Source organism: Ammospiza nelsoni, chromosome 3 (assembly GCF_027579445.1).
Source record: "Ammospiza nelsoni isolate bAmmNel1 chromosome 3, bAmmNel1.pri, whole genome shotgun sequence".
Taxonomy (NCBI): Eukaryota; Metazoa; Chordata; class Aves; order Passeriformes; family Passerellidae; genus Ammospiza; species Ammospiza nelsoni.
In genome coordinates this window covers 21,677,597-21,697,187 of record NC_080635.1, presented here as the reverse complement: position 1 = coordinate 21,697,187, position 19,591 = coordinate 21,677,597, and the positions used below count along the sequence as shown (strand labels likewise).

General features: G+C 37.4%; 1 protein-coding gene across 1 annotated transcript in view; it reads right to left on the bottom strand.

The window, feature by feature from the left end:
- USH2A (usherin) overlaps positions 1-19,591 on the bottom strand; it is a 372,326-nt gene that overhangs the window by 109,741 nt on the left and 242,994 nt on the right. Inside the window, exons 41-45 of the mRNA XM_059467734.1 lie at positions 9,880-10,214; positions 6,720-6,842; positions 4,014-4,177; positions 1,833-2,042; positions 259-461 (exon numbers count right to left, since the gene is read on the bottom strand). Of these exons, the coding sequence (XP_059323717.1) occupies positions 259-461; positions 1,833-2,042; positions 4,014-4,177; positions 6,720-6,842; positions 9,880-10,214 (1,035 nt within the window). The remainder of the gene's footprint in view (positions 1-258; positions 462-1,832; positions 2,043-4,013; positions 4,178-6,719; positions 6,843-9,879; positions 10,215-19,591) is intronic.

The following is a 19,591-nucleotide window of genomic DNA, read 5'->3' as shown; positions in this document are numbered from 1 at the left end:
GAGTGTTTAAGGGAAAGTAAATGGAGTTTTGACACTTTGAAAAAGGAGATAATGGAAATTTGTGATGAAAAGTGTACACAAACCAAAATATGCTAAAAATAAATATATTCCTTGTATGGATATGCACGCAAGCATCAGTGCAAACACATGTCCACGTGTATAAAGAAATTTACAGAACAATATTTTTCTTGGAAATCCAAGTAGAATTAAATAAGTAAAATTAAAGTATGTCACACAACCTAGAAAATACATTCTAACCTGAATATCATACACGGTGAAGGGAGACAAATCTGCCAGAAGAAAGGATCCCGGCTCGCTCATTCCAGTCTTGTACTGCTGGTTATTTACATAGACAGAGTAGCCTGTGACAACACCGTTCGGGTTTGAAGGCAATGTCCAGATGACACGTACAGCTGTACTGTTGATGATGACAACCTCTGGAGGGAACATGCCCTCAGGCTCTAGAAATAAAGGAAGAAACTGAATAAACTCCAGCTGTCTCTGCAAAAGCACTTGTTTAACCAAATGCAGATTAGTATTTAGGTTTAGCAAAGGGTTCACTGCTTATCTGCTTTCCTCTGATGAAGTTATCACAGTCTGTAGTCTTCTGTAAATTGGCTGATTATACTCTCAGTTAGAAATCATGAGAGCTGATGGTAAAATGCTTTATACCAGCAGCACAGTGTCAATCATCAGTAGTATGTGGCCAATGAGATATGGTGATAAATTACTCACACATCTGCACTGTCAACGTGTGTCAACATGCAAATATTATTTTTATGTCTCCTCAATCTTAATTCTTCAAAAAAGAAGAAAAAAAAAAGAAGAATAGAGCATTTTGCTTTTAAAGCAAAACCTGAGACCAAAATACCTTATGTCTGCTGGGACGTGACAATATCAGCCTTATAGATGAAGCAATATGCAATATTGCCATTATGTAAATGGTTTCAAATGTTGATTACTCTAGGTAATGATGAAGTCTAACACTTATTAAAAAAAAAAAAAGAAAAAAACCAACACCTTCCTTAGCGTTAACTTACATAATTATCTAAGCATGTCAGAAATAACTATGCAAAGGACTATTTTTATCATAAGAAACAATCTTTACCAGTTGAAAAATTGCCCTTACCATCAATTCTATTTTATAAACAAAAGGTGCTGACCTTTGGCATGAGAAAGGAAATGGAATCCTCCCTTAAAGTGCTTTGCTAATGACCTGGAACACTTGCTTCTGAGGTAATGATATTATAATGTTTATAATGAGACTTTATAAAGCAAAAAGATTAGAAAGACCATTCTAAACACATTTCAGATGCATAATTTTTTTATTATTATTTTATCCTCAACCTCCACCCCCAGCTCTGCACTTGCCCACTGACATAGAAACGACTCATAAAGAATTTTCTTAGAAGCTGAACTTGCACCCAGAGTTTCTAGTGACTCAGGAAAGGCCTTATGTACATCTGTCATGTCAAAAGCATGTCGCTTCACAGAGCAAATCTTTTAAAAAACCCTTTAATTGTTTCTAAATTCCACCATTTATTGATATGAACTCAGTTCCAAACTTAGTGCACACAGACAGGAATATGCAGGAGAAGATGAGAACAAACTGGGTTAATATCTGCTATTAGAGCTTTTGCTTCTGTCTCAGTGGGGCTGTTTATTGATCTACCACATGATGACAACCAGCACTTAAGCATTTTAACGTTTTAGACCTTCTTCCTTTTATACCGGAAATTTTATAATGGAAGGATGACTGATCTCAACCCTAACAAAAATCAATCAATTTCATTCTCAGATTTTAAGTCAAGCTGCATTCACTGCTAACCAACCTCCATCTGAGGTAGTCACATGCACAACTTCACTGTTGATGCTGTGGACTCCGTTGAAAACTTGAGAAAATATCTGGTACTCTGTGTTGGGCTGCAAATCATCTATGACTACAGAGTTCACATCAGCCTGGACCCTCAGAGATCTTCTCTCATCAGTAGAATTCAAGAAGAGGGTGTAGTAAACAACATCTCCTTGTAAATCCTGCAGTGCTAGGAAAAGAAAGGAAAAACATCGGGACATCAACTGGAAAATTTTCAGTCAGCAAGTTTCTTATCAACAACATTCATTGTGAAGAGTAAACCAATTTTTATGCAGAACCTCTTATTTATAAAAAAGGAAATACTGCATCAAGTGTCTCCAATCTCACCCATTTAAAGAGTGACACAGACTGCTCTCCCTAATTTGTCAAAATCATTAATGGTTCATCATCCTATCCAACACTGGAGAAAGCTTTCTTTCTCTAGACATCCCCATGTAGTCAATGGAATTAAAAAATTAATAGGCAAAACCCACTGCAAGGAGTGGGGTGCAGGCCTTTTTGCTCCTTCCCTTCAAACTACACTTCCCAGAGCCCACTCCAGTCCTGTGTTATTCCTCTTGCCATGGATAAAGGACCTGGGCCTATGCCATAAATTGCACTGACATTCAGCTTTACCCAGATGGCATTTTGGCCATTCACAGTACAGTGAGAAGCTATGTGTTATTGTTTCAGAACAAGAATGAGCACATAATCTATATTTAAAGCTGTAATACACTCTGAAGCATTAAAAACACAGGGCAAAAACCTCAGATCCTCACATTTCTTTGTAAAATATATTTTACCCAGGACTAACTAAGAGAAAGACAGAAAAAACAGCACAGTTTTCAGGCTACACAGGGAATGATATTCACTGGTCTGAGCTGATGGATAAGAACAGATTCCAGGCAAGTCTTCTCCATTTTAGTGACTCAGATGTCATCTGTTATCTTATCTGTCCTTTGTCAAACAGTTTAAGCTCAGGTCTGACTAAATGCAACTTCTTTTCCACTAGGCATCGAGATGAAAAGTATAATTACAATGAAAACTGTACGCACTAACACAAAAATCTCGGAATGACACACCATGCAACTGAACAGGACTCAGCTCACTGAGGCAGAGCACTGATAAAAGCCAAAAGCATTTTTTCAGACTTAATAATATATGGGTTTGTCATCGAAACTCTTAATCAAGAATGATACACTATTTTAAGTGGTACTGATACAAGGCCTAAATCCTTAGATGTCAGAAACTTTCAGTAGGGAAAGACAGCAAGGCAACTTATGTTGATGGCTCCCAAGTTCCCAAAGAAAACACAAAAGTAATTTAAAAACTAGTTTTATAAAAAAAGAATGAAACACTGACAAACAAAATAGTTAATGTGCTTATTTGCAACATAAGAAGTAATAAAATATGATAAGGTTTTTAAATAATGAATGGCCTTGTCTTGGTGTTTAACTTCTACATTCACAAACATATATGGAGGAAATTTCTAAGATATGAATGAAAATAAAACCAGATTGCATTACCTACATCTAGAAGGTCAGGGGTTTACATTACCAAGGTAATGAAACCTCAGTGAGCTGCTTCAGATCTATTACATTTGTCAGTTTTTATAAGCATGCTCACTTCAGGCATGCAATTATAAGATAAAGAGACTACATTTGTCGCAATTCAGCACCCAGTCCTTACAATATCATTTGCATTTAAGTCATGAAGAAATTCCCCTCTGCTGTATTAACAAACCAACTAGAGAAATAGGCTAAATTCATTTTAAGGAGCACAGCATAAAGAAAGAGAAAGGGAATCTTCTCATCGTGAAGAAATGTAGATGTAAATTTTTATACAAAGGGATGAAATAGGCCACAAAGACAACAGGATTTTGTGTAGTACTGCTTTAGACATGTCTCACGAGTCTGCATTAACTATTTCTTCATTTTCACTATTCTCACTCTGCAGAAGGAGCATCTAATAAATACAAACATGACTGAGAAAGAGCACAATGTGCACATTTTTTTTCCTCTTTCTTTCCTCTCCTTTCAAGGACATTTAGGTATATTATAAATCAAGGCAAGGACTGTGTTTCCTCTGAGAGCAAGGCAGGCCATGGTAAGTGATGGCAGGTTAACATCTAGTTACTGGAATAAATACTAAGCACACTTACTTGGTTTTGACCATTCCACTTCCACGGCAGTGTGATTAACAGCACGTGCAACGAGGACACTTCCCTTCTCTGGTAATCCTGCTAATGTAGTAGCTATCACTTCTTCACTTGATGTATATCCTACCTCGTTGTGCACTATGAGCTTGTACTCATATGTTGTGTACCTAAGACATTTTAAAAATAATTAAATGGAATGAAAAATGCAGACATAGAAAATATTTGCTGTAAACCTTCTGCCTGTGCCAAAGTTTTGCTGTTTCTTCTCCCCCTGCACAAAAATTCATCTGTATGGGATGCACCAATGAAGACTTCATAAGAGGCATGTATTTTGTGGAAATTATTCAGCATGATTAACATGGTAGCAAAAATAAAACACAGTATTTCACTTCTTCATAGTTTTAGCTTCTGAGGTGTTGAGAGATTATGGCTCAATTCAATATGTAATTACAGCAGTGGCAACCTGCCAAAATTTGGATCAGAATTTAATCAAATGAGGCTTTTTTCCTCTTTTGGGAAACCCACTGATTTTAACTTGCATAGTCTCATTTGTAAAAGGGATTCACCACAGAGTCAGGACTCTTCCGCTACAAAAACATCCCAAAAAAGGCACCTAGGAGTTTAAACTCATTTAATAAAGTAATTTTCCTCAGAACTGTGCATATTCCAATTACACAGATTTATTAAAAATTACATGTGTATTTGGTAAACCAAGTGACTCTCACATCATCATTTCTTCCCTATAGCAAAAGTCATACTAATGTACTTTAAGTGGGATTTCATTATCTCAAATTTAATTTCCTCATAAAAAGCCTCCCACAAAACTGCACAAAGACAAACTCAGGATCATCTTGCTCAAATTTTCACTGAAGCTGCAGTGGGATAAATCTCTACAGATACAATAAAGAAGCATGCAATAAATGCCTAATATTTAGAGATTTTAGTACAAAAATCACTCACTCACATTGTATATTTACTTTACTTTTTGCATTTATTTTAGATGGTTTACTATAATATCCTGATTTTTAAAAGAGCTAAGCTTTAGCAGTCCCACTGAGAAGAAAGCAACTTAATGGGAACTCACTCGCTCCAAGTCTAACTCTAAGCATTGACAAAAGGGGAAAATATTCAAAACACATCTTATTTCTCTCTCTGCTTCTTCTGTCACTTACACACATTTAATTTTTTCTTGGACATTGTAGCATACATATAATAAAAGAAAGTACTCTATTCTTGGAATTTACTGATGAGAATTTGTGATTCATTTTTTTGATCCATATTTTCAACAATGAAAATCAAATTAGTCTGTTGTAGCCTGTTAGAAATCAAGAAACCATCTGAAAATATCAGTAATTCTGAAACGTGCTTTAAGTATCACAAATTAAAATAAATGCTGATATATTAATTTTCTTTTGGGAAAAATAAGGCTTGAGTGTTTGAGCATCTTCTCTCCAGCCACAAACTCCTGAGCTGTTAACTGCAAAAACATAGCTGCAAGTTGCAGAACCTTCCCCAGGAGAAGTGTTCAGGTGTGTCCAAGGGTTAGGCACACGTTTTTGGTCACAGCTCATTCAACCCAAAATGTCATGGTGCCTAACAATTGGTCACTGAGGCTCTTTCTGAATGCATTGCCACCTCTGAATTGCTCCATAACTGCTACATAGACAAAAATATGCTGCTGCACTAAAATGTGCAGAGCTAAAACCAAGAATGACTCTATGCAGACTTCCAAGCATGGCTGAGAGAAAGAAATGGACACTTGGGCAGAAGTGGTACAAGAACAGCTCCACGAGCAGTTATTGCAACAGATGGAAAAGAGCAGTGGCTTTCAGCAGGCAGGCAGAAGCAAGCCAGAGACAGCAGCCCTCAGTTTGCTTCGGTGTGTCTCTGAACAGGAGCAGAGGTCACGTTCTCCTGTTTCCCATTGTGCTCAGGAGGGATGCTCACTCAATTTTTACAGAAGAAGAAGGAAAGAACAGATATTTGAGGGTCAGTGATTGACACAGAGTACTCATAAAGCACACCAGCACACAGAACACACACACCCTGAAACCATCCAAGAGGGTTTTCCTGAGACTTTACTTAGAAAAACCCAATGCAGAATCCATGTTGAATCTTCCATTACAATTTCTTCATTTCTATGTTTTGTCTTAAGGAGCAATAGTCTTGACTTCAAGACGTAGAAATTAAGGTCAATCAAGAGTAAATGTCTTGCTCTACCACTCAGCAGGTCTGTTACATACTTCGGAACAGAGCACACACTCTATTTCCCCTTTCTAAATACCCTGCATTTAATGGTGATGAAGCTAACACAACAAAATCAGGTGAAAAAACATTGCTGAAAACAATTTGCAGGTGTTTCCCTCAAACATGCATTCTGCCTGTGCTATAATTTCAACAACACACAAATCTACAGCATCTGTACACATAAATATAAGTGGTTTGATTGCACAAGCATATCAATGCTAAAATTTCATGTGACTTTTATTTTCATTTGGCTTTAAAAGCAAAACAATGCATGAGTCAAGAATGACACACTAATAATAAATCCCTGCATATTAGAATGATTAACACCAAAGATGATGACAAAAAATATTTCATTACATAATTAATATGTTCACTACATAAAGACACAAGAAATACTTTGAACTATTAAACATACACTATACAAAATGCCAGCATTTGTTTTTATAGTTTTTGTAATCTCACCTGCTAAGACCCTTATCTTCATAAAACCACTGAGTTCCTGAGTAAATATTGTGCCACAGATTTAAATCTTCAGGGGGATTTGATGCAAGTGGTTGCTGGATTTTACGTCTCAGGAGCTCATATCTAACACAAAAGACAAGCAGAACACCAGGATTATCTCAACTAATGTTATTACACAAAAATAAAAAGAACCCAACCAGTTTTTTTTTTTTAAAGCCACACATTATTTTGTTTTTACAGCTGTAAACTTCCTGAGATAAACATTCTTTTTAATGTTTTGTGCTTTAAAATATTCAATTACTAAAAAAAAAGAAACTAATTTGAAAATAGAAAATCAAGCATTTCCACTTGAAAAAAACACAACTAGTTTATTCAATGATTTATGGATTTCAAACTTTCTGAAAATGCTATCAAGAGCAAGTCCAAATAGCCCATAACAGCGTCTTATGCAGACTTGTGTGATAAGCCCAGGTTGTTCCAGAACATTAAATGATTATGCCTCTTTCTTGCAAATGCACTGACACAAAGAGCACTGTCATTGTTATTTCACTATTAGTAATAGCTTAAGTGTGCCTTTGTACTTAATGTATTTGCAAATAACCACAGTGTAAATTACAGGAGGAAACAGGCACAGAATGAGTTAACTGTTCCAGCCATCTGTACACCTTAGCAAGGCACCTTTGTGTTTGGGTAGAAATTCATGATGTGAGCTTGAAAGACCAAATTATTTCATCCTGGTTTTAATTGGTATCTGAAGCAGTATTCCTGTCCCTGTTCCAAACAGCAGGTCAGCCAAAGCCCATCTTTCATCAGGTCAGCCATGAGACTGCCTGATTTGGAAAACATGCTTTCCACCCAGGCTGCATCACACACCCTCCATCATCTTTTATACAAAACCTTTATGGAATTTAACAAAAATTAGATCGCTTAGTGTCACAAACTAAAGGGGATAATATTATAGTTTGCATTTCCTAATCATTCTAGGGATTACAAAGGAAACTACACACTAAAGGAAACAAAATTAGATATATTTGTTCAAAATCTTTAGGATTATTACTCTTTATTACATTCCACAGGACTGTTTAATTTATTCTTTCAATAATTGTTTCAGTTTGATACCCCAGCAAGTTAGGGTCATATGCATACATATTCCCTTAAATACATAACTTGATTCTCTTATGTGCTGAGCTGCTCTATTTCATCTTGTCCCTGCCTCTCATTCTGGAATGGCACTTACTGCTAAATTCTAGACAGAAGTAGGTTGGCCCTTAGGCAGATTTTAAATACTCTCATTTAAAATGCACATTTGTGAAAATGTTTCCATGTTTAATTGTTCTGCAGAATACCTTGGTGTGGGTCACCTCTCAGTTGTAATTATCATGCTGACCAATGGTTTTGTGTGTAATTTGACACTTCTTTAAGTTAAGATCATCTCCAGTCTGATAAGGACATGTTAGACAATACCATCCCAGATTTAACAGGTACTGCATAGAGTGATTTAATGTTGCTTCAAAACCAGAAATCAACTGAGATGCTCTTATGAGAGATCTGACACTTCCTGTGCTCCATAGCAGCTAGGGAGTACATGCATGACTTCCAACAACTTTTGCCCTCGAGTTTAGGGAATAATCCTCAACAGGTACAAGCAAGCATTGTGCCACTTAGTGATGCCAAACTGAATTACTGCAGAAATTCAGATTATAACTTCAGAAATTAAATAGCAAAAACTAATTAAACTCCAACTCTGTCAAAAAAAATCAGATGACTTTATAACAAGAACAGCTCTCACATGAGTGGTTCATCAGTGTCAACCCAAAGACAGATCATTACAGCTTTATAGGAAACCATCCTGGCATATTCTGTCCAATATATTTCATAGACGAGTCTTGAAAAACATCAAATCTTTTTGAACACTGAGTGGCGATCATGTGTAAATCACCCCCACTGGCAGCTGCTGCTGCTGCTCTGCTTGCTGCAGACTTCTTGTTCCATCATGCTGTACAGAGCAGCTGCTTCAGTGGTTGTTCTTGTTGAGGGCAGCATGGCACACCATGAAAGAAATGAAATCTGCAGATGTAGGTCGTGCTGAATTACTTCAATAATCTATGGTAAAATGGTCATGTTGTTAACCCCAGAATAACAGACACTGCTTTTCTGAATCTTCAAATTTTACTGTAGAGCAATAATCCTTTCATTCAGTTGTAGTGTGACCTAATTAAGCCTGAAGAAAAAGTCAAGCTACTGTGCTGTAATAACATCCGCAACTGAAATGGCATTACATGATAATTATTGAACCCATCAGTGCACCTAGAAGAGAGCTACTAACCAGAACATATGGACTACAGAGCTGTAATTCCATGCAGAACGTTTCATGATACGTTAAAGCACTAGAATGAAAGATTTGACATTTTTTATTGAGTATATATAAAAATATATTTGTCTTTATAAACCTTTATGCACTCAAATGCATATTTCTTTAATGTATATCTACACACACACACACTCGGTATTCAACATTCAAGTCAAGATTCCCATCCCATCATTCTAGACAAATCTCAGAGGAGATTCCTTTCTTTGGCTCTTGTGGTGAAACTCACCACAACCAGCAGACGTCCTTGCTGTACTTCCTTGCATTTCCCTTTTGGCTACGCCCTCACACTTCTAGCCCTTCAGCTTCCATTTTTCTCATGCACTGTCTTATTTAAAATTTATTCATCACTTAATTTTTGAAGATTATTTCATGTCATCATCCTTCCAAATGGTCACTTTCTCTTCATGTGGAATAACCCAGAGTATTGAGAATACTGGATGTGTAATTAGTCATGTTTAAAAATCCTCTTCTTGTCATTTTATTGGTTGAAGTTGTTGCCTGAACTCATCACCAAAAAGTGGCCAAATGCTGCAGCCCAAACCACTTATGACTTTGCAAATATCCTGTGCTTGCTCCTTCTGGTTTTTCAGACAGCACTGATCTGAGACCCAGAGCCTGCCAGCACAGACAATACATTTGCCCTGAATAATCCTGACTCTTCTCTGAGCCCTAAAGTGGAATTTCAAGAAATCCAAAATTAAGAGATCTCATGATGAAGTCTGCATCACAGAATTTTCTGAGTCAGATTGAGGTAAGGAGAAGCAAACTGCAGTCTCAGTCTCAGCTTACCTCAGATGGGGACCATTGGGCCTTAGCGGTGGCTGCCAAGAGACGGCAATGAAGGATTCGCTGATGGGAGTCACAGACAAGGGGCTGACACTCTGAGGAATTGTCGGGGGTGTGGTGACTCTCGTGGGCAGACTCTCGGTGCAGCCCCCCAGGAAGCCATCCCCTGCAGTGCAGGCTATCACCGTGACCGAGTAGTTGGTGTAGGGGACCAGGTTGGTGACCAAGTGGCTCAGCCGCGACGAAGGGTTCCCCGCGATGACGATGCGCGGGTCAGGCATGCGGATCTCGTAGTTCAGGATCTCTCCGTTCAGAATCAGAGGAGGCTTCCAGGAAACCTGGAAAAGGAGGGGAAAAAAACCCCTAAAATAACAGATTCCTTACAGTCACATTGCAGAAATACAGGCACAGCATGCTACAGATGGACACAAGCGGGATCTGAAGATGTTCTTTTCAATCAAAACAGACTTCTATTTTTAAAGGAAAATCAGTTAGAAATCTAATCTTTAATTTTAGTGAGGTACACAGTACAGTTGTAACCATTGAAAAAAATCTATTGTTTTGCTTTACAATAAAATGTGAATACTCCACATCACTCAGAATTCCATGAGATGTTCAGATGCATTAGCAGAAGTAGAGTACTTATCATAAGTATCACTGTCACTCATTTTCTTAGGGTGCATTACCTGGCATGCTTGACCACCAGTGGCAGAGTAAAAACAAATTTTACTTTGTGTTTCCACAATTTTCAAAAAGATGTAATTGCATTAACTCCTATAAGAAAACAAATGTTTCTGCACTCTTCATATAATGAAATAGGCAGGTTTTCCCTTTTTTTTTTTTTTTTTAATTAACAAATTACACTGTAATTTGTAAGTATCAGACAAAGAACAGGGACAATACTCCATTTTAAAAGCTATAAAATTATACTAATAAAATCTGATTGCAAAAAGATTGGAAGTTACATACAGAATTCATGTTTTTTATTGATTTATATACACACATGCCTATATATACACACACACACATACTGCTACTCTTATTGTGGTTTTGTTCCTACTGAACTGAGGTTAGGTGAGATTTTTTAAGTTTTGAGGATTTTTTTGAGGCAGGGGGTAGATAACACATATATATTTATTCTTACCAGCTCCACTGAAAAATCACACACGAACAATTGCACTATAAAGTGCATGAATGTTCTAAATTATTTTTTAAGGCTTTTTGCCATGGTACCACAATAGAGGGGCCTTCAGACTGGCACAATAAGGACGTGTAACCTAACATGTATTAGGAATCTCAAAGTTTCATAAAGGTAGTGTAAAAGCATCTATCAATACTCATTTCCCTAGAAATCCCAGGGCAGGAAGCACACGAGCTTTGCTTTGCTCTGGGACTGTTTTCCTTGCCATTTACCCACTCATCTATAACAATTGCTGTCTCTTTTCCTCCCAGGCATGAGATAATTAGGAATGAATACAACATAGAAAAGAACACAGAAATGGAAAAAAATCTAGATATGCCTAAAACCTAGGTATATATCTAAAACCTAGGTAAAATAAAGAAAATACTGAAGTTTTAAATAATAATACCACAATACTTTAATTTCAGTTAATTTGAACTTTTTCCTTAATTCTCTTAGTCTTCAAAACAACCATCTTTAAAAATGTATATGCACAGTTCCACAGGGCCATGGAAACAGAGAAGCTTGATTTATAAAATGTTTTTTTTTAAAAATGGGATTACAAAATGTTATATTTTAGGTACAGAAGGACCTCTTAGGCCATCAGACTTGTAAGAAAGCTGGCAGCAAAGTGCTGGAGAAAGCTGAAGGATTTTGATAACAGATTCTGGAATACTATTAAACAGAGAATTAGAAACAGGGTGATCTTGAGTAAAGACAGCAAAACCAAGATTATTGGTGGCCACATAGGAAAGGCTTAGCTCTGGCTAATTATCAAATGCTGTATTCAGATTTCTGTTGCTTCTGGCCCCAAATCATGTTCGAACAAATAAAGAAAATACCACTGATAAAGCAGTGCAAAATTTCACACAAGGTAGGAATTGACTCTGCACCATTCTCACAGACATTGAGCAGAACTCTCTTTTTGAAGTATTTCATGTGATCTAGTGTTAAGCTTAGGAAAAAGAAGAATGGATAATTAGCACAGACAACAGAAAAAGCTTTCAAGTAGAAGGATGTGCTGGTTTTGGCTGGGAAGAGTTAACTCATAGTAGAATGGGTTTAGTATGGGGCTGTTTCAGATTTGTGCTGAAAACAGTATTGGTAAAACAGGAATATTTTTGCTTTTGCTGAGCAGCATTTACAAAGGGTCAAGGCCTTTTCAGCCTCTGATCCCACAATAGTTGGGATGAGAGCCCTCTCTTCCCACAATAACTGGGTAATGGTGCAAGAGGCAAGGGACACAAGTCAAAACAAGGGAAGTAAATGCAAAGAAAAATAAGTGATACACAGTCAGAAACTTTCATGTCCAAACCTAAAAAATGACTCTACCACAACTTGTGCAAGATTCACCATACCATGTAACCCCTTCACATAAAGGACCAGATTAATGACAGGAGAAGAGGTTGCTCCATAACCTCCACTCCTGACTTTCACCCACTGTGTGCACTAGCTGGTAACACCTTCAAAAACTCCCAGGTGCTACTTCACAGTATTTGTTGTGCTCCACCAGGTACAGCAGCTCATACTGTAAGTAATAGATATGCTTTGTGGTACTTACAGTGGGAAATTTCTTTAAATTTTAATTTTTTTTTTCCCCCAGAGAGAAATAAAAACCATTCTGAACAAAGAATATATTCAGCCAGCAGCACACTCAATGCAATTTATTTTTCTCTGGGTATGGATATCTCACACAAAGATATGAAGATCTGTTGTTGCTCTGGTTAATATTTTTTTAACTAAGTAGTGGGATGACCAAGGATAGTCCCTAACCCTTCTGTGTCGCTTGAGCTGCTTAGAATTACCTGTGTCACCTGGGAATGTCAGGACATGCAATCCTGCACAAACACCTCTTGTCAAGAGGCAAGGGACTGCTTGACCCATAAATGAAGATGATGGAGCCAGCCTGGTTAACACACACGTGGCACTACTGGACCTCTTCTCCTCTTGGACGTGCCAAGGTTTGAGGTAAGAGCTTGGCAATGCATGAAAGCAGGAAAGCTCACTAGACAGGCTGTGTTGGAAGCAGTAACAGTTTGTTCATTGATTTGAAGCTCAGCACTGAGACCATGAAAGAGGATGCCCATGAGGAAGAGAGAATAAGGTAACTACTGGGAGAGATTAACTGATTCAATGTAATGACTCTGGAAGCTTTCATTTAAAGATCAAAGGACCTTATTTTCTCCACCACAAAATTTAAAGAGACAGAAATTAGCCATTTTCCCCCCATTAAACAGTTATAACCTTGGAATTTTTTTCCTATTTTGACAGCAGTTGGAACCCTGCAACTTAATTCTGAGCTATCTGAGGAGAGGCATTGGCACATGTAAGCTATTTTACTGTTCAGGCCTGGCTTCAACAGTTTGCTTTTAAATCAGTGTGTTTGGCTTCATTTTATTTTAATTTCTCCTAGATACTGCTTGTAACCTCTACAAACAGAATATAATAAATACACTACTGAGAGCTTTTCACTGTTGGTCTCAAAGCACATTCTAAGTCTCAAATTGCAAATATTATTATTCCAGTCTTAGAGATAGAAAGACTTAATCCCAGACTAAATCATGTATCAGAAAGAAGCAAAACTCCAAACAAAGACCTGTTACCCTAATTCTGCATTCCAGCCACTGGACTAGTCCTCTGACAATCTCCCAGCTCCCCTAGAATAGTTGGGAGAAGAATTTCTTCCAAAATGCTTATCTGTCTTAACAGAAATTACTGTGGCTTCAATCAAGGGCCAGGATCATACTGGAAATGCAAATTCTGAGAAAGGGCACTGATATTTCTGCTCATAAACTTTGCAAATGAGTTACACCCAGCTGCAGCAAGGAGAAGAACAGGATGACCAAGATTGCAGTAACAGACAGCTACTACAAAAACTCCTAGGACTTTGCTTGAGTAGTGGGAAAAACAAAAGAACATTTATGATCCTAAACACCAACACTAGAGAGTTTCAACTTTATCAAAGGCAGAGGGATGATGTTGATGAAACCCCACTGTATCATCAAGCTGTGCAAGAAATCACAGTCATAACAAGTGGAAAACCTCTAGTGTGCAAGTTAAAGTTGTTCCTATGGGTGTTGGAATATCCTAAGTCACTCAAGCAGCACTTATGTGTCAAATGAACCAAGGTCTCCCTGACCTTAGCAGCATTACAAGGCAATCTTCACACAGGGATTGATTGCTCCTAAACAACCTCCCTGATGCACCAGGCATACCTGCACACAACTGGAAGGGTGGGGAACAAAGTCCAAGCCCTTTTTTTCCCTTTCCCAGCATGAAGCTGTTACCTGGGCGTGCTACATCTCCCTTCAGCAGACACAGTTTAGGAATGAGGGTTGTTTCTACTCTCAAAATTATATTCTGGGGTAACTGCAGACTGAAGTGTTTGGAGAATTAAATAGTACAAGGGAGTTTTAACTGGGAACAGAGGAATGGTCTTCACAGCCTCATTCTCTGCCACACAGTGACCTGCAGAGGAGGAACACTGAAGGATCACCTCACTGTTAGCACTGACTTCAGTGATCTTGGAGTAATTAGCATTGCATCCAACATTCTGTAATCAGAATCAACTCTCAGGACAGCAAACATTAATGTGTGAGACAAAAAACACTAGCTCCACAACATGTGCCTGTAACTAATTCTGTGGGAAATGGAAAGTGGATAAAGAGAATACCTTCTTTGTCATGCATGATACTCAAACTGTAACTACAGGGTATGTTGCTTTAAATGTGTCAGTGATATCTGTTTCTTGCAGCTGAAATCTTTCTCCTGTGCATTTTAATCCCAGCCTATTTACAGAACAGGCATTTAGCAGTCCACTATCCAGCTTCTGGGCTAATGAAGAACAGAAGACAACCATAAAAATAGAATCTTGTTTGTTTGTGTTTGCTCACTTGCATATCCAATTCAGTAGTGAAATTTGAGAAATGTCTACCAGAAAAGTTTATCACTGTTGCAATAAATGATAATCTACTGTATTGAAAGAGTACAGATGGCAACTCTTGAAGATACTGTGACAGCAAACTAATGACATTGTTCAGTCTGGAGGGTGGAATAGCAGCTTTCTCTGCTTCAAGTTCTTCTATACAAAGAACAGAATAGCAGGTGAACAGCAAAGTAAGACATTCATCTCTCTGGGTAAGAACAAACATGAATGACAACTGAATTAAAAAGCCTAAAACCCTTCCTCAGTCAGAGAACTCATGAGGAAATACTTCAGAAAAATAATCAATCTATGGAAAATCAATGACATTACTGAATCAATATGCAAAACAAACAAAAAAAAAAGAAATTAGAATAGCAATTAGGTGCCACAGAATCACCACAGCCCTTCATTCCTCACAGGCAACATATATAACATATATAATAGAGAAGTAATAATAATTTTTTATTTTTCTCATTTTCTGTCTAATCAACTTGCAGGAAGTTTCTTTAAATGATGTTATCATGAAGGAATAGCACGGCACCAGAACTATATGTCAATGAGGTATTTATTCCATCCAACCAGGAGGAGATCATTCTCTCATAAACTTTTTACAAACACCGAAAAGAAAAAAAAAAGTTTCCACTGGAGAGAAATATCAGGATTATGCACAATTCATGCCAACTTCTACCTTGAGAAAAAAGTTACATGAAGGATGACAGGAAATGGCTGCAGTTTTTATCTGTCAGTGGTCCAGCTGGTGGCAGTCCTCAGTGAGGGGAAGCAATACAGGCAATATGAGGCAGCAAGTCTCTGGTGAAGCCAATAATTAAGATTGCAGCTGCCTTTTCCAGGCCAGAATCCTCAAGGAAGAACCCCAGCAGGAATTCCCAGCAAAAGGGAATTCCTCCTACCAAAAGTTATAAGGCCAAAGTTGCAATGTTTGCATAATACAGTTAATTTAGTTCAGTGTACCCAGCCACATAATGCCTTTCCTACACAAAGAACTCCACCAAATAATTATTCACTGTGTAAACCAGCCTCTTTCTCAAGGCACTCAACCTAGCTACATTCCTGAATGTCATATCAGTGTGAAGTGTGAGATTGAGGCAGCACAGCAATTGTAACCCTCACAAGAAAAGGAAACAATTTCTTTTCTACTTCTCTACATTAGGGTATAGCAAATCTTGTGTAACAGGAATAATGTTCATGGCATTGGCATACACTAAATAAACGGCTTTTGCAGTTGCTGAATGCCTCCACTTCACTTTGGCATTTAATCAGCCACAAAAGCAGTTTATTGCGCATTATACTCCACTACCATGAACATTATCAATTCAGCAAATATTAAAAAATATCATGCAGGTGTCACAGAAATGGGTACTTTAAAAATTATCGACAGCCTTACGCTTTCTGTTGCTCAAAGGAAAGCAAGTTAAATGTTATGGAGAGATATTGGTCCATTCTGATTAAAATGGAATGTTAAAGGAGCACACACATATCAGAACTGTTTATCCTGAGAGTGACCTGCCATGCTGATACTCTCCTCCTTGCAGGGTGAAAGCTTTTGTCTATGAAAATAAGCTGTATACTCAGTGAGTACTATCCTGGAGCACTTTGAATTCTTCACATCCTCAAATAGTTTTTATTGATTCAATGACTAAAATAAAGGAATGGAAATATGTCTCTTTTTTTGTAAATTCTCTCTGTTTTCAGTAGAAATAAATATTTGCACTCATGGTTTAGGGATTGGTTGCACTGACAGCTGAAAGCCTCTATTGATTTGCTACAGTGGCTTGGTAAAGGAACCTCTTGCTAATCTTTCCCACAGCGCCCTTCCAATACCTCCTGCTCTAAGCTGGGAGAACAGCTCTCTCTAGGGTGAGAGGTAATTAAAATCTCCTTCCCAAAGAGATACTTTGTTTTCCACCCTGTGCTTAAGAGCTGCCACTGCAGACACTGAGGTAAGAGCACTGTACAGCACCAAGGACTCCACAAATTTCATTTGAACACTACATAGGTGACATATGCACTACAGGTGTGCTGGGCTTGAGCTACTCAAGAGGGAAAGTAAGCCTTTTTAGGACTCTTATGGGCACCAGTGTAAAGCAGTTCCATGTGAAATCCGTCCTATTTCCACACAGGAAAACATTTCAACGACTAAGAGGCAATCTTTGCAGAATACTACAAAGTTTTCTGTCTGTACCACTCGCAATTTCTGGGATGAAGGGACACAGTGGGTTTACAGATCTCCACCCTAGTTATAGAGAATTTGGGCAAAATCCCCGAACATTTTGTGAGCAGGTGCTCCCTTGTTCTTCTTGTCCTCTCCCAGTACACAGCATTCACACAAGACCACCTCAGGGACACAGTGAAGCCCTGAGTGCTCTCCGAGCCCTCCTACTCTGACATGAATTTGCCATAAAAATGCAGGGAAGGAAACAACACCACCTCTAGCAAACTAATCCATTTGACAGATCTGTAAGAAGACCGACAAGCAAGATGAAATCCCAGTCGCTTCCTCTGGTGCTCCCATCTGCAAACAAGCAGAAGGCGAGAAAACTGCTGGGTGCAGCAAGTCTTGTCTATTATCTCGTCAGTGATGAAGTGCAATGAGCTCTTCTGCAAATACAGCTTTGTTTCAATTTTTTTTAAAGAGAGAAGAAATAATTTATTGTTAGAATAGTAAATGCTGAAAAATTAAAAAATGTCTTGCTGACCTGGACAAGTGAGAAAAATTTTAAGATTTTTAAGAAGTCTTAGAATCTTAGAAATCAGAACTGAAATAATATCTCAGCCATGGGATGCTCTCTGCACAGGAATTGTACCAAGTTTTCCTGACTTTTTATCACTTATGATGAATATAAAATGGAAAAACTTTAAGTAAATTAAAATACTTGATAAATACAATAATTTATGTTGATATCAGCAAAGAACCAATGTTCTGTAACAGTAACAGAGAGAATTTAGTAGAAGAGATAGGAGTGAATATATTTGGAGAGACATATATGTAAGTCACTTTTCTCAATGCAATGCTGCCACCTTAAACTATTTTGAACATTTTAACTTAAATATTTAAAATTAATGAAAATTGACAGTAAAAACAATTAGTGGAAATAAAAACATCCAGGCTTCAGCATCTTTGACAAAAATTGGTCTTAAGGGATCTGAAAAATATTTATCTCCAGGTGGAAAACACAAGTCCGAGTCTACACGAGCAGCAGTGACACTAAATTTGACCTCCATTCATAGAGGAGTTCATACAGTTTGGACATTAAAGGCATTTAAAGAATTTTGAATATACATTGCAGGCTGGGAAAAAAGAAGGGAAATAAGCATCTGAACTCTTCAGTAAGAAAGGGAAAACAAATTTAAAAAACAATGCTGTATTGAAATTTAATTATTATAGATGGAAAACTGCATTGCCTTAATTCAGATTTCAGAAGAAATAAATGACCCAAATAACTTTCAGTATTTGTAGATTACTTAATCTTGGAGTTAAGAAAAATACAATACACACACGTCTGATCTTGGGAAAAGACATCCAGTAAAGCATGACACAATCGCTGATAACCCACATGCTTTTAAAACTAGGATTGAGTGTTGAATGTATATGGAGAACAAAAAAATGTGGGTAAGATATAAAATTATTATGTTCTTACCACGTTAACTGGAACTTCAAAGGTTGCAGTGAGTCTTTGTGTTCAGAGTTGAAGCCAAGGTGAAAAAGCTCCCTCAGTGAAACGTGGACATGTGGGAAAGCATGCAATTGAACTAGAGCCACTATTTACTCAGCATTGCAGCTTCTGGCAAATCCATGAAAAATGCTTTACTATAAATTGTGGGGAATATTAAGATATATCTACAGAAGTACAGAGGGCAGAGTCCTGGAAGTAGATTGCCCAAATCTTCAATAGCACTCTGGCAATTCATCACAATTACTAGTGGTCGATCGTTATTAATTCTTACAGTAACCATTGTACTCATATTGAACTGATTTGCAATTAACATGGAGGTAACATGCAATTCCTTAGACATTAAAACATAATTTCATAAGCTCAGGATTTTTTTTGCCTAATAGCATTTTTTTTTATAGTTTAAAATTATGTGTGAACAAAGAAAAAATATCAGCACTTGTTTACTGCTGAAATTCATACCCTCAGATTATTCAGATTGCATTGGTAACAACACTCTGTTTACCTTTTGAAAATACAATGTATACCAAAAAATAATAAATCTAACAGATGAACTTCAATCTTATGCAAATGTCCTTTGTTTTGTGCTCTGGTGAGCAAGCTACTGTACCAATACTTTTGGCATTAGTACAAGACTGAATCCATGGAAGCATGTGTGTATTTACACAAAAGAGGCTTCTAAGCTACAAAAATCCCTCTTGTTTGGTTACACTAATTTCCCTTGAATGAAGTTTGTATGCAAGCCAAAACAATGGTAGTTATCCTGTCCTCTAGAGTTCATTCCCAACAGAATGATGTGAATAATTGAAAACTTCCTATGTAGTCCTGTAAGACTCGTCTTCTGTAAATCAGGAGAACAAAAATGCTATTTTTTCTTCATTAGCCATTTAAAAAAATCTGATAATTGTACAGACTTAA